This window comes from Pituophis catenifer, unplaced genomic scaffold (genome assembly GCF_029215685.1).
Source record: "Pituophis catenifer annectens isolate HBS135680 unplaced genomic scaffold, rPitCat1.0.hap2 SCAF_8, whole genome shotgun sequence".
NCBI lineage: Eukaryota > Metazoa > Chordata > Lepidosauria > Squamata > Colubridae > Pituophis > Pituophis catenifer.
This window is the reverse complement of record NW_027256888.1, coordinates 47,198,160-47,214,586: the sequence shown is the minus strand read 5'-3', so window position 1 is coordinate 47,214,586 and position 16,427 is coordinate 47,198,160. Positions and strand designations below refer to the sequence as shown.

Here is a 16,427-nt window from a genome sequence, read left to right as displayed (position 1 = left end):
ATTAAATATGTAATGTAAGAGGTTACCTGCCATTGGGGTAATTCATCCCACTAGTTATTAGATTTGGCATTAGAGCACTTACAATACCAAGTGCTACTAAAGTTGACATTAATATCTTTAAGCTCGATCCAATGGGGTAATTCAGTCAAATTTCCTTAAACTTCACTCATATTAAAAGTACACAGAATATGATCTTAAGTATATCTATATGAAAGTAAGGAAGTATCAAACACATGGTTTAGTAGGAAGAGTGTATTCTCCAAGCAGAAATAGCAAATATTACATAACTTTTAAAACATATTTATCCCTACAGGAACCCCCTTCAGTCAAATAGCGATTTTCATTTTACTAATTTATTTAACTTTTGAAATGTTAATGTGCCCTAATAAAGTACAAGTGTTAACTTGCCAAAATTAAAGCAGGGAAAATTGTAGACGCTATTTATATCATTCTCAGAGAAAGCAATAGTTGTAAAGCTTTTCTTTTTCTTTCTTTTTATTGAATGGGGGAGCTCTTATCGGTCACCTTCAAGGCAAGGTGGCTGCTCTTTTTCCTCAACCAGCTTATTTTTACAGAAATTGTTTCAGTTCTTGTTTTTTCAAAAATGTTCCTCCTAAATAGTGGAAAAAATGTCCCATTTGACCAAACGATATAAATTATATATTTGACTGATATATAGGTACTTCTTTTAAGATATCTTGCAATAATAAATTGTGATTAACCTAAAATTTCTAAAAATCACAAAACTAATTTAAGTTTTTGAAGTGCATCAATTAAAAATCAACATTGCCTTAGCTTGGTCTACAAAGCACAAATATATTTTTCATAGCTTTATTAAGTTGTTACTTATCCTATAATGGAAAATGTTAAACTGAATTATTGCAAGTTTTATTAAAATGCAAGCATGAAATAACTGAACAAAATTTAGAAACTTATCCTGTGCTAAAGTAATAGAATGTAAAAGGATGAAGTATAACCCTATCCTCTAGGTTTCTGACCAACATCTGTTGACTTTAAAAAAAGCATCTACTTATTTCTACTCATGATTAGCAAACTTTTTGCAATCAAAAATCCTGAAAAAATGAAATGTAGATTTGTATGGAGTCTTCTATTAATCTTCAAATGCATACTGTATGTATACAACTATACTTGCAGGCTATCAAGTTCTGTGCAAATTTCAGGATCTGGATATATTCACTGTCAGAATGTAGTCTGTCCCAGAATACATAATCTTCAACAGAAATAAGGTTCCCAAATCCTTCTTCATATATTGGAATTATACTAATTAGAATTTGCTACGTGGAGTAATACTGTTGCATGGATGTGAGAAATGGCAACTTGAGGATATTATGACTTTCAAAAGGAAGCAAAAATAGGAAAATGAGGCTACAAGCAGCCATAACAATATTTTTGTAAGTATTTGCAATGGCTTAGAGAATTATTTTCCAAGTTTATAAAAATATAAATCAATAAATTCCTTAAAGCACAGCAAAGATAATACATGCAATCTTTTTACAGCTGAGAGAAATGGTGGAAAACAAGGTAGGGATAATTTTGATTTAACTGAATTTAAATTTATGTACTTAAAGACAATCAAATCAAAATTTTATTATGGCCTAGCACAAAAAAAATTAATGTCATTATTTCCCATGTATTTGTTTTATATCAAGAAGGGGGACAAAACATGAGCGTTACAGTATTAATTTTAATTCCAGTTCATTTGGTAGTGTTTTTCCAAAGTCGTTCTCTGAAAAATAACAGAAAACAACAAAACTTACCTGAAGCTCTTTCATGTTCTACAAGATTTGTATAAAGATTAAATATCTGTTCCTGGACTTTGCAAACAGATCTTTTAATTTTTTCCCTTCGGGTCACCATGTAAGTGAGGTTCCGTACCTAGAAACATTGAAAACATTGCTAATATGAGGAATGCATAAAGGAAGTTTAAGATTATTTTGAAGTTATTTGAAAAAAAGTGGCCCATCTGGAAACCTCTTTATAGTGAGAAAAAAGGGGAAAAAAACCCTTCTTCTAAAAATGATACCTTATGAATTCAGCCCTGTCAGTCTGGAGCCTGAATCTATCCTAATTGCACAGATGTTTCAAGTTACTCAATAGCTAAGAGAAAGCATAAACACAGAAAAAAACAGATCTATTTTACTTTCTACATTTCAGTTTGAAGACCTAATATCAAAAAAAGCTCTTCCTGAAAGCAAGTGTGCAGTATTCAGATTCAAAGCTAGAAATTGTTTTGGACCTGGCCTAGATATCCTTGTTCTAACTACCAGAAATCTAATTTTTCTAGTCTCAATACTGTAATCAGTTGGCTCCAGAAAATAATCCTTTTTTGTTCAGAAGTTAAGGAGACCTACAGGAGCTAATAAGGATTACTGCATCACATCCAAAGCACCTTGTTTGAATAATGTACACCTCTATGATCAGCAATCAGCTTTCATACCAATTTCATCTTCTAAGCAATGAAAGGAAGTTATCCAGCAAGGCTGGTGATATCAAAGTTGATTAAGAGCCGCAGTGGCACAGTGGTTAGAGTGCAGGACTGCAGGCTACTTCTGCTGATCACCGGCTGCAAGCAGTTTGGCAGATCGAATTTCACCAGGCTCAAGGCTGACTCAGCTTTCCATCTTTCCGAGATGGGTAAAATGAGGATCCAGTTTGTTGGGGGCAATATGCTGACTCTGTAAACTGCTTAGAGAGGACTATAAAGCACTATGAAACGGTATATAAATCTAAATGCTATTGTTATTATGATTATCAAAGTTTCAGAGTCACATTCATTCCAGTAGCTTCTACTAATCATAGGAGCCCTCAATGTAGGGTAAGAGTCATGTTTGAAAAAAAAATTGAGGCACTGGATTATGGAATGCAATCTTCCAAGTACACATCTCAAAACATGTGAGTCCCTCAGACTGGAAAAGTATGTCCAATTTTGCTTTAGAATTAAGAGTGATATACATTCAGTATTTTGCAAAAGAATTAATGAATCTCTTCAATCTGGTATTTTATAATTGGGGCATCCTGCATGTGTATCAGTACACTGCACATACTTCCTAGTTAATGGAATGCAGACAAATATTATGCTGGGTTTTTAGGTATCTCTAGATTAGAAATCCTAGCTTGCACAGAATAGCAAGAGCAACTTACTAAAAGTAGAATCTGATTGGACTTGTGACAGCCATAATGCATCTAAATTGTACTATCCTTACCACTGGCAGAGAATATTGTATGTTGCATGGGTATAACTAAACCAGGTAACCAACAACCTGGGTAGATACACAACTGCAACTTGAATTCTAAGAGCAGTAAATAGGGGGGTAAAGAACTAAGACATGGGGGAAACTTAATTGAAGACTGCCATGGATAAATGTGCTTCTTTTCTGCTTTCTTATACAAAAGTGAAAGTTATGGATGTTAGGAGAATTAAGTAGAGTGTAGTGAAAATGGGCTACTGACAAAATATGTTCTTAAAGTAAGATATAGGGTCAAAAATGAAAGACGGATGAACTGAATTTGTTGATAAGAGTAAGAAGACTGAGGGGGTTGTGTTGGGTGGAGTTGCTGAGGAAAAAAATATTTAGAAGTTAAATAACCAACGGTATACGAAGCAATATTTAAATATGATTTAAGCAAGGATGGTTTGTAAGACTGGAAATGTATTTTCATTTATTTATTTACATTCTACCTTTATCGTTTTTATAATGACTCAAGGTGGCTAACATATCTAAAGTATGGAGAAAAGATACTGATCCAGATTTAGGTCACTTTTTCTTACCGCATGCATTTAATTTCTTTCATTTATTGTTTTTTACCCCCTATCTGGACTCTGCATCTTGCTGCTTCACTCAAAGAGAAATAGCTTGATAGCTATATATAATTATTGATTATTTAACATGTTTCAATTGGTTTATTTTTAAGGAATCTATGTATTATTTATTATTTAATTTTGCTTAGCTTTGATTTTTTACGGCTGTGGAAGATAATAAACTTTCAACTTGGAGTGGATTGGACAAATACTTGGACATTAGAATTTGAAAATAAAGAGACTATATGGATTTTAAATTCTAATTAAATGTGACATAATTTAAATTTAATTTAAATGTAATAATTTAAAAGTCTTAACAATATGTTAAATGGACAGTATGGAACCTTGGATGTACGAGGAATTATTTGAGATGTTAAAAAATATGTGTGAATCTCTAAAGGGTAATAAAAAGTCAGAAATTTTGCTGGAATACACAGAGCAGGAAACAGGACAGAAAGTGGTAAAAGAGCATAAATGAGGAGCAAGAAAATAATATTGAAGGAAAAGGAACTGAAATTAAAAAGCAGTTAGATGATTTCACTGGGATTTACAGTGGCACAAAAAGAGTAGACAGAGGAATGTCCCCCAAAAAAGTATCAATCAAAGGGTAAAGGGGCAAATAGTGGGAAGAGATTAGGCAAAATCTTGGGGAGAACTACTCGAATATTATATTCAAAAGTGAGAAAAAGTATTCAGAAGAAAAGATACAATACATATAAAAATTAAAAAAAAAGAAAAAGGAGAAGTTAAGAGAATGGGATAAAAGGAGAAAATCAACAAGAAGTGGAATTTTTGAGAGATCAAGAGAAAATTATTAAAGAGGGGAAGGTTAGTGGAAAAGAGGAAGGAAAATAAAGTATATTAGTAGATTTAAGGGAATTGTATTCATATTATTAATTGTGGATAGTCAACTAGTTAAAGGATTTTTATGTAAGATTTGAACATGATGTATATTGCTCATAGTAAAACAGAACAGCAGATGGAATGTGAAATGGCAATTTGGTTTAATGTTGAGGACAATTTAAATCAAGAGAGAAAGTTGAAATGTTAAAAAGTGGGATGGGGAATTTGAGAAATATATCTAGCAATAGACAAATAAGATAATTGATATTATTGTAAGAGATTAGGAATTAAGGGCGATTAGTGATAGTGTTTATGTATTAAGAAGTAAATAAGTTAAGATAAAGAAGTATGGAAAGAGAATGAAATTGAAAACAGAGATATGGTGTAAAATGGATTGTGTATATGAAAGGATACACAAGAATGATCCAGACAAGGCAGTAGGTACTCACAAACATAGATCAACAGAGATACAAAGATATAAGGAATTGTTCAATTGTCCATAAGGTGAAGAAACAGTCAGGAGGGAGGGAGAGAGTAGCTCCAACACGACCATCCAGTCTGAAGGACTGAATCAAAAGCTGAAAGCCCCTAGCAACAAGGGCAGGACTTAACAACTCTGACAGACTCAGTCCTTCAAACTGTACAGATGAGTACAACCCATGCCTACCTGCTGTCTCCAACCACAATGGAGAATATGTATGCTTGGTGGGGGGAGGGGAGGGAGGGGAGAACGGGACAAAAAAATTGCAATAAAAATTGATTTAAAAAAAAAGAAAGAAAAGAACATAGTATCTTACCCTCTCCAAATCTTGCCGGAGGTGAGTGAAAAGCTGTAGTCGCCTGAACAGAACGTCCTGTTCCCGTTTGGCTAGATTGTCCTCTTCATCTTTCTTTGGGGTGATCAAAGGTTTGTTGAAGTTTGATTTTCTCTTCAATTTCCAATACTGATACAGGAATTCTACAGAGTCCTCTGGAAGTTGCAGAGCCTTAGCCACTTCTGAAGCATTAACGAAGGCATAAAACCCATCCTCCAGTTGCTGGAGTTTCTGCTTTCGAATACTGACTCGATGAGCTTCCTCCTGATTTTGAGCTATGCTATCATATGGTTCTAAGTGACCAAGAGCATGATCATGTGCCCCATTCTCATTTTCCTGGCCAGTTAATTCATTGAGGTTTTCCTCATCCGACTTCTTAGTAGAACTGTGCTTCGGACAATAGGATTTGAATTTGACTTCATCGTTGTCAGCCAGAATAGTCTTCATCTCCAAACCACGATCAAATGCACAAGTGACATGAAAGGCTGTGCGGCAGTTTTTTACTGAACACTGCAGAAAAAAGAAATAAAAATTTTAAGTACTTAAATATGTAGTAAAGATTGTGAACCCTATGTTCGGGCTCTCCCAAATCCAAGGTTTAGACATAATAGAAGAATATTACAACAGCAATTCAGAATTGGGCCTAGAACCTGTATTGTCAAGTGTTATCTGCCTCTATAGTCAGGAAACTCAAAGCATGAACAGAAAGTGACAATGGCTGATTCGTGAGTTACTATATAATTATCAAGAGAGTTACGACTGGTCGCTTATTGACCATTCAAAGTTATGATGAAACTCCCCAGGGTACTTACGATCCGGCTCCAAAGTTTTCAGGGCTATCCCTCCTGCAGTCATGTGACTGCACTTCAGGTGTTCTATATCTGGCCTGCCTTTACAACCATTTGCAGCATCCTGCAGTTCCATGACAGTCTTTTACAACGGTTTTGACAAAACTGGCATTTACTTCCAGTTTTTGGCAAAAATGACTCCTAGCAAACAATTTAACAACCATGGTGTTTGCTTTATGACAACTGCAAAAAGGTTGTAAAAAATTTTTACAACTGTCATGACTTATAACCATAAGAGCAGACTCCACTAGTTGTAAGTTGAGGACTACTTGTAATGAATTTGTCCATTACTTTTATCAATCCTAGCTAATAGCTACCTTTGTGAAAACAACCAATACATTATATACCGTGTTTCCCCGAAAATAAGACCCTGTCTTATACTTTTTTGAACCCTGAAATAAGCGCTTGGCCTTATTGCCATGCACTCAAAAGCCCGATTGGGCTTATTATCAGGGGATGTCTTATTTTGAGGGAAAACAGGGTATATAAAAGTGATCAAATTGCTAATGTAAATACTGTAATCGAAAGAAATTTTGCCACAGCATATCATGGCAGTATAACCAAGTATCTCTTGGTTGTAATAGACAGTATAACCAAGTATTTTTATTTCCCACTCACAAGATACACTGGGGTTGTGTTGGCGTAACATAAGGGGATTTATAAGTCTAGGATGAGGATCAACATGTTTACTCTCCAACTGTTATGAAGAATATGCAGCACTTTGGATCCACAGCCAGAAAAGAACTGGAAACTGCATCATTTTCTAGGCTTGCTTAGTAGCCATGTGACTGAAGAAAGCAGCAAGTTCTAAGGAGCAAGAGTGAGACCACATGTACACTGAAAAACCTCTCTTGGTTCTTGATTCAAAATGCTGCACATCCCTAGTAATGCCATACTTTACCTACATCGGGATATACTTGTTTCACTAGAGTGTGGATAACATCATCATTGAAGTCTTCTTAGAGCATTAGAAATACCATAGTGATTACCAAGGCCAGCACACTATTAACAGAAATAAGCTTGATGGCTTAAAAGAGATTCAGTAGAAGATTATTTTAATTTGGGAATATGAAACGGTTTGAATTGAAAAGATCTATTTATTGAAACCTCAATTTTCAATGCAATTATCATTAGTTAAAAAGAATAAATAATATTCATGATTTATGATGGATGGATGGATGGATGGGGTAGATGAGATAGGTATGATGGAATAAATAAAAACAAAAAACAGTAGGAACAAACTAATCATTAAAAGAAATCAGAAATTTAGTGGAAAAATGGGTATAGGTCTTACCTGATATGCCCTTTCTCATGGTGATCAACGGAAGAGTCCAGGATGGGTTGTTCTAGTCTTCTAGCTCTAGGGACTGAGTTGAATTTCTGAGAACACGCCTCCCTGATAATGCTCCTCAGTTGAAAACAAAGATGAAGCGAATCTTGTAGGCCGTCTCCAATCCAAACAAGCCGTCTCCAATCCAAACAAATCGTCTCCCAGAATCTGGACCAGACAGTCCACCGGGTGGGGATGGACTCTCCCGTCAATCACCACAAGAAACGGCGTATCAGATAAGACCAACGCCCCTTCTTCATAGCATCGATGGGAAAGTCCAGGATGGGACATACCAAAGCTTGACAGTCCTATGGATGGGAACTACTCTGGTCCTGACTCCCCGCCTCCTAATGCACTCGCTGTAGGACAGGTTGGCCGAAGGCCACTGCAGCGGAAGCGTAAGAATCTAGTCTGTAGTGGTGGATGAATGGCGACGGGGATGTCCATGTTACCGCCTGACAAATCTCTTCTTGTTGTGGTCTGCCCGCAGCCTGCGGAACTGGCAGGGGAGTCGGACAGCAATGAGACTGAAGAAGAACATGGGCCAGTCCTGAGGCTGGGGAAGGCCCGGATGAGGGCTCTCCGTCGGAGGCAGAGATGGGACCAGGGCCATCGGGGAGTGATGTGCGGACTTCGGAGCCTCTAGAGGCTGACAGTAGAGAGGCAGAGGAACAGGAGGAGCCTGTTCCTAGTGTACATATGAGAAGACTTACCAGGAGCAGATAAAGCAGAGAGGACGACTCGGAAGTAGGGCTAAGAGATGATTGTCTCCTCCGATAAGGCTTAAAAGACCAGCAACGGCTCTTGGCCTCTTTGCCGGAAAACAACATTGAGCGATTTGCTTCTCGTTTCACTGTATTCATTTCTTGTTGGCGTCTTCTGCTTCTGAACTTTTGACAAGAAAAGCCTTTGGCAGTTGCCTAATTATCCCAAGGTCAGTGATAAACTGAGGAATGGTGTTTTGAAGAATTTGCTTTAGTTTAGTTTGGACTACACTGAGAATGAGTTAATTCTCAGCTATTCTAATAAAGTCTGTTTTCGAACTGTTTGTATTTAATACTAACTACTTGGACCTGGGTCACAACACTTCTACAGAAGCCTGAGTTGCCCAGGCCGCTGTTATGGCAACACTCCTAGTGGAATGTGCCGTAAACCCTTGAGGCTCCGTGAGAGCCTGAAACTCATAGGTATGGGCAATACATGCCAGTAGCCAATGATCCACCATGGAAGGCGTCACCCTGTGGCCCAGAGTTGACAGCTGAAAGGAGATGAACAGGGACTCAGTTTTCCTGATGAAAGTGGTTCTTGAGATATAAATATGGAGGGCCCTCCTAACATCCAGCGTATGCCAGGTCTGCTCCAAGGCGTGTTGAGGCCTTGGACAGAAATCAGGCATGATCAACTCCTGTGCTTGGTGAAACAAGGAGTTGACTTTTTGATAGAAAGGCTGGGTCCAACCACCAAACCACCCTGTTCGCATGAAAAACACATAGGTCCTTTCTCACCGACAATGCCGCCAACTCTGAGATCTGCCTGGCAGACGTTGACGGCCACCAGAAAGCCACCTTACAAGAGAGGAGACATAGGCTGGCCTCTCTTAATGGTTCAATTGGTGCCTTGGTAAGGGCCTGCAATACTCTGGTCAAGTCCCAGGTAGGGTAGCGGTGGACAGTTGGGGGCTTTAAATTGGAGGCACCCATGAGGAAGGCTCGCGCCCTGGGTGGTGAACAAGGGAACCTAAATCCCCAAGTTTCAAAACTGAGGCCAGGGCTGTGACCTGTCATTGTTAAGGTGTTCAGGGAAAGTCCCTTCTCCAGGCCCTCCTGCAAAAATTCCAGAACCACCGCCACTGAAACCAATGTAGGGTCCAGCTGGCTCTTGGCACACCAGTCACTAAAAATCCTCCAAATTGCATTGTAAATGCGCATCGTAGAAGGCTGCTTGGCTGCTTGGATCATCTGTATGACCCTATTGGAGAACTTTTCCTGATTCAGGAGTCTCCATTCAATTGCCAAACGGTCAATTGGAGCCACTGAGGCTCCGGATGGATGATGGGACCTTGGCTGAGGGAGATCTTCTCCGGGGGAATCCTGAAGGGTCTGGCGACTGACAGGCCAACCAGGTCTGTGAACCACGGCCGTCTGGGCCAGTGAGGAGCTACCAACAGGACCTCCGCCCTCTATGACAGGACCTTCCTGATTACTGCTGGGATGCAATGGCCCATGCTGAAAATTTAGCTGCATTCAGAGATGCATCTGCAGTAAATTCAGCCACAGCAATGATCTTGCAGAAGTCTTGGTGCACTCGTAGATCCTTCATTGGGATCTGAGCTTGAAGTTGCCTGAGCCAGTACAACGATGCTTGGGTGAAAAAAGATGCTTCAGTGGAGGCCCAGATCACCCATGAGTCTGCCTGATGAGCTCTGCGGAGAGCCATCTCCTCCTTACGCTCCTCTGCCTTTAATGCGCCTTCCGTGTCCAGTGGTAGAACTGAGGAAGATGTTTAGACTGCTACTGGAGTATCCACTTTGGAACCTGAACTACGTCCAGGAGTTCCGAGTCCACCTACAAAGCATATTCTCCATGCCACTGGGTCGAGAATATGAGGCTGATGAGGCCCATTGTCTCTTTATGACATCCAGGAACATCCTGGGAATCGGAATAGCATCCGTTTCTGTGACCTGTTCAGTGAAAAGATAGTCCTCCTGCTCACCCTGCTCCTAGAGAGGCTCCTGAGAAGCTGAGTCCTTCCCCAGGAGGGCAGTGCTACGCCTTAGCCAGAGCAGGATTAAACAAACCCTTGAAGAGCGGTATACAGGGGGGTTCTCGTTCATAGTCCGAAAAATCCCCCTCTCCCTGAAGCTCTCCTTCCGACAGGTAAGATTGGCTCCTGGTGGAATGCTCTGGAGAATAAGGGCCTTGATAATTCGTAGCCTCTCCTGCTGGCTCCCAAATGTTGGTATACATAGCCTGATCTGTGCCTGAGATGGGTATGCTGGCTCTGCTGTAGTCCTTCACCAATACCCTCTCTGATAGCCTGGGCTATACAAAGCCTCATAAAGGGAAGCATGTCCTGCTCCTGAAGCACCTCCAGGCGGAGCCCCGCAACTGTTGGGGTGAAAGTTGCCTCTGGAGTCTTTCTGTGCCCCCCTCCCATGGGCAGTCCTCTCCCTGTGGTTGTCATGGGAATTTGGGATCAAGAATAGGTAGACTGTTTAGCCGTATCCGAAGGCCCAAAATGACTACCTTGTCCTGACTGGTCCCTGAGGTCCCCTGGAGACCGGGTAATGACAGGAGCCCCTTGGTGCTTCGCCTGCTGCCCCTGCTGTGATGCTGTCTCAGAGAGCTGGTGTGCAGCTAGATTGTCAGCCATTTTGGGATCAGGGTGTCTCTTTTTATTAGAGTCTTTCTTGGCTCTGTCAAACTCCTTGCCTAGGGCTTTCTGTCTCTGTTTGGCTGCCCTCTCCTCCGCCCTGGATGGTTTCTTCTGTGCCCGAGCCTTAGCTGTAATCTTAGCTGCTGCTGCCAAGCTAGCAGACCAAGGCTTTACTGAGACCCTACCAGCCCTGTCTGTGGGTGGAGGAGACCATGCTTCCTCCTATCGTAGGCCTGAGCCAGAGCCAATGTCTTCCATTTTGTTGCTGCAGGCCTAAACATGAGGCAGACGCGCTCGAAAACCCTGCTGCTGGCTCAGCATGGTTTCGGGCTCCTAAGGAAAGCTCTTGAGATGGGGAGGTGACCCTGCTCCACCACAAACGCGGATTAAAACTGGAGTCCAGATCCTGATGTTGTAATTCAGTCCAGGATCTGTAAGCAAGTTGGGATTAATTCAGCCAAATTTATTTAATCCATTTTATTCAATTTTAAATTTTGTATATTTATGTGTTTTATTTCATGGCTGTGCACCGCCCTGAGTCCTTCGGGAGTAGGGCGGTATAGAAATTCAATAATAAATAAATAAAAAATAGTCCCAAATCTGCCACAGCGAATTGGAGCCCATATGAGTGTGGCCGAACAATCGACCAGTGACTCTGCTCCTAATGGCTAACTGGCAAAGGCCAGTAAAAAAAGCCACCAAATATAGTGGAACCACTTTGCAAGCCAGGCAGACTTACGCGGTCACACAGCAGCAGTGGCTCACTGCTCCTGGGAGTATGGCTGCCCAAGCAGCCAGGAACTCCAGGCCTCTCTCCGCAGCCACAGAAGTTGAAGGGGCTCGCGCTAAGTATACTGGCCTTTCAGAGCTCTTGATGTCCTCTGATGAGTTCTTCAGTGCACAGCAGGCCAGGCAGGCGCTGGATCAGGCTCCAGATCTGTTAGCAATGGCGTGAAAACAAACAAAATGGCCACTGCTGCTGGATCGAGTTCCCAAATACCAGCTGAGAAGCATGGCAAAGAAAATGGCTACTGGAGCAGCAATGAGGCTCCAAAACCCCTCTTCCGCAGCCGCGGAAGTTAGAGGGGCTGCTCCAGCCAATGGGCCTCTTTGATGGCCTAAATTCAGCTCTGCGACTTTAAAATAAGTAAAAAAGCCTCCAGAGCTGCAAACAAGCCCCTTTCCACTCCTGTGGATCTTCAAGGGACTGGGTGGAGCCGATCAGCTGTAGCACAGTGTTCTAAAGTGCTTCGGGCTCCACCAAGCAGTTTCCTTTAGTCTTTTGCAAACCAGGGAATTAAGAAAGAATTCAAAAAGAATTGCTACTAATTTCAGCTCAGAAGCTCTGGGAGCTTAAAGGAGCGTCCTACAGAGCTGAGACTGAGTTGAAAAAGCATTACCAGGGAGGCATGTCCTCAGAAATTCACCTCAGTCCATAGAGCTAGAAGGCTAGAGCAACCCATCCTGGACTCTCCCGTCGATGCTATGCAGAATAGGATGCTCGAGATGCTATTCTTTCAAGTACAGTATACTAACCAAAAATACAATGCACATGCTATGTAACTAAAAACTTACATAATACAGGTCTACTAAAACTTACAATAACGTTTATTAATTAATATACTGGGCATATATTATATATCTGTGAGTCATATTTGGCACATTTATTTTTAATTTCCTTTGGAAGGACATTATTAAGCAAAGCCTTTGGTAAAGCACTTGAAAATCTGTGCTGGATTCAATGTCAAATCTCTGACATATCAATGATTTAGAGCTAGAGAGAAAAGCAATGTAGGGAGCAGCATAATGTAAACACATACAGCAATTCTAACCCATATCTTTATCCATAGCCAAATTATATCATCTTGGTAACTGTGGGCAATTCCCTAAAAACATTCACAATTTTCTCTGTATGAAAAGACAGGGAATAGTGATCATTTTTATTTGTACATTTTTTCTCTGAATAAAAGTTGTAGTCACCCAGTATTTAACTCATAAATCGCTTAGTGTATACTCTATCTGTAAATAGGTTAGCTCTATGTTCTGATTAGCAGTACTATTGTGTTTAGACATAAAATATTAATGTTATAATATCCAAGTGCTGCAAAGCAATTCCTGTGTACTAATACATATTTTATGCATAAACGTGGAAAAACTGCTAACCGAACAGTGAGTTAAAATGTACAGTTTTTAAAGCTATAAATCCATCACAGTAAATAAACTACCATTCTCTATGTAGGAAGCAAAAGTGCTAATTTGGGGGAAGCAGAATTTATAACTGGGAGACCCTCCTCCCATGGTCGTTCATGTCTTAATTACGTCTCTAAGACGACAATTATATAAATCAATAAATGCATGAGAGAGACTGGCAGAACCAGAGGGAGCTGTCAAGGGAGAATCAATTTAGAATGTCTACATAGTCACAAGAGAATGAAGTCCAACCCCCACTCCACTAGTTGAATGCCACAGAACTTTATCTAGTTTTACCCAAGTGCAAACCAGTAGTTATGAGAAGATTCCTGTACATAGGTTTGAACAATAAATCAGTCATTTTGGATCTTTTGCTGTGTGGACCTGATTTTTTGTACCTGACATTAATCTTCTCTGACTTCCAATCTTTTTCCCGAAGAGCAATGGCAACTACTGTGATGGCAACTAAAGCCCCAGGGAGAAGAACTGCCTGACCAAGGACTAATGGATGCTGTGCTTCGGGGTCAGGATGGACTAGAGAATGAAGTGTGCAATTTGATGACAAGAGTGCTTCAACTCGTGCAACAGATGCAGAATCTGGAACAGCCAGCACCACTGATTGCTCTGGCACCAGTAGTCCAACTAGTGTTGCAAGAAGCCATGGGTGTTTAACAGAATGGACGTTGAGGTACCTGAACATCCCTTTTCAGGACGCTGCGACTCCAATCCATTGGCTGGGTTCTTTCTTTCATGTTGCTGGGGAAACTGAGTGCAGATTTTTTTCTCTCTCCTTGGCTGACAACGCCCACTCTGTGACACCCATGCCAGCCTTTCCTCACGAAGGCACAGGAACTCATAGGTCTAGAAAAAGCTTCAAGAACAACAAGAACAAAACGAGTCAGGAACTCAGGAACAGGAAGCCCAACAGGGCGGGTATGGATTGGAGTCGCAGCGTTCTGAAAAGGGACGTTCAGGTACGTCAACGTCCATTTTCCAGTACACTGCTCCTCCAATCCATTGGCTGGGATCTACCCAAGCTCAAACGTCCTGGGCGGGAGGCTGACTGCTCCCTGAGTCTTGGAAGGTGGCCACTTGCTGCAAAACTCGACGGCCAAATGAAGCCTCTGCCGAGGCAAAAGAGTCAATCTTATAATGGCATATGAAGGAAGAAGCTGACGCCCAAGTGGCCGCTTGGAAAATGTCCAGTACAGAAGCTTGTGTCGCCCAGGCCGCTGTGGTCACCGCACTGTGGGTCGAATGCACATAAATTCTGTCTGGAATTGGCCTGGCCTTACTGTCATAAGAGGTCGAAATGCAGGCCTTAATGCAGCGACCCACGGTAGCCGACGACACCTTCCTTCCCATGAAGGAAGGATGGAAAGACACTAGCAGTGACTCAGTAAGGCAAAACAATGCCGTGCGTCTGATGTATCGACGGAGAGCCCTCCGCACGTCAAGAGTGTGCCAATTTTTCTCACGAGGATGCCGTGGATCGGGACAAAAGTTCGGAATGATGAGCTCCTGGGCCCGGTGATAGAGTAACCCGGTTGGCCACGGACATCTCAGGGCGTTGCAACCCTCTGCACCCCTGCACTGGTAGCGCGTGAAGAACCTGGGCAGCTGTGCATTTTGAGGTGTGGCGAATAAGTCCACCAGAGTCCGAATCGGCGAACAATTTCCTCCAGATGGAGGCACCACTCAGCCGGGTCGATGCGCTCTGGGCTGAGCCAATCCACTTGTATGTTTGACAGCCCGGAAATGTGATCCGCCTTCAGTGATGCTGTGTGGCATTCTGCCCAGGCTAGAAGTTGTTCTGCCTCGATCATCAGGGTCTTGGAGCGAGTGACCCCTTCGCGATTTACATGAGCTTTGGTCCTCATGTTGTCCGTCCGGATCAACACGTGCTGGCCTTCCAAGATGGGATGGAAGTGTCTTAGAGTGAGGCAAACAGCCCTCAACTCCAGCCAGTTGATGCTGTTCGCCCTCTCCGATAGAGACCAACGACCCTGGACTACCCGATTTAAAAAGTGAGTGCCCCAGCCCACCAGGCTGGCGTCTGATGTAAGGACTAGCCGGTTGATCTCGAGAAACACACACCCTTCTTGGAGAGCTGGAGACATCCACCACGTCAGAGACAACCGCACCTGAGGGGTCAATGGAATTGACGATGGAGATGTGGCGCGTCCGGCCTTCTGAAACGGTAGTAGAAACCACTGTAGTGGTCTCATGTGTCTGCGTGCCCAGGGAACGATGGCGATGCAGGACACCATCTTCCCCAACAGTTGAGACAGTTGAAGAAGAGGAACCTGCCGCTGGGCCTTTACCTGCATCACTAATGTTTTGATATTGTGGACCCGGTCTGGAGATAAGAAGACCTGCCCTTTGGTTGTATCAATCACCGCTCCCAAGTGAAGAAGACGCGTAGTCAGTATAAGGTGGCTCTTCTTGTAATTGATGGTGAAGCCATGACTTTGAAACACCCGGATCACTGCTTCCATGTCTCTCATGACCTGGAGTGGAGATGATGACAGGACGAGGATATCGTCTAAGTAACAAAGCAGACGAACCAGTAGGGACTGTAGTGACGCGGCTACCACTGCTACCAGTTTGGTGAACTTTCTGGGGGGCCGAGGAGAGCCCAAACGGCATCGCACAGTACTAAAAATGATGGTTGTTGTACTTGAATCTCACATACCTGCAGTCTGCCGAATGGATTGGGACATGTAAATAAGCCTCTCGAAGGTCCACCGACTGTAAGAGGTCATTGCATCTGATGCACGCCAAAATCGATGCGAGAGACTGCATCTTGAACCTGTGATACAAGATGAATTTGTTGAGCTGTTTCAGGTTCAAGATGTCTCTGTGTCCCCCCGAAGTTTTGGCCACCAGGAACAGGGTGGAATAGAATCCAGTCCTTTCTTGATCTTTGGGTACTGGTTCTATTGCTTTGATGGCCAGCAGATGCGAGATGTCCGCTTCCATCAATTGGCACTGTTGTACAAGGTGCGAGACCAGGCATCGACAGAAGCGACTGGGAGGGACGCTGATAAATTCTAGACATGTGACGCACTGTGCGTCGGATCCACTCCTCGGTCGTCGAAAGAGCCCATTGGTGGTGAAACTGCTGGAGGCGACCACCAATGGGATCTGACAGGTGAGAGTCATTTGCCTCGTTTGGAGGAGCGGTAACCGCCGCCCCTGAATGG

The 16,427-nt window shown here is 42.2% G+C and overlaps 1 protein-coding gene across 3 annotated transcripts in view; it reads right to left on the bottom strand.

The window, feature by feature from the left end:
• JADE1 (jade family PHD finger 1) overlaps positions 1-16,427 on the bottom strand; it is a 77,006-nt gene that overhangs the window by 6,850 nt on the left and 53,729 nt on the right. For all 3 annotated transcript variants that reach the window (XM_070949007.1, XM_070949008.1, XM_070949009.1), the window contains 2 exons: positions 5,461-5,988; positions 1,779-1,896 (listed from right to left, as the gene is read on the bottom strand). In XM_070949007.1, the coding sequence (XP_070805108.1) occupies positions 1,779-1,896; positions 5,461-5,988 (646 nt within the window). The remainder of the gene's footprint in view (positions 1-1,778; positions 1,897-5,460; positions 5,989-16,427) is intronic.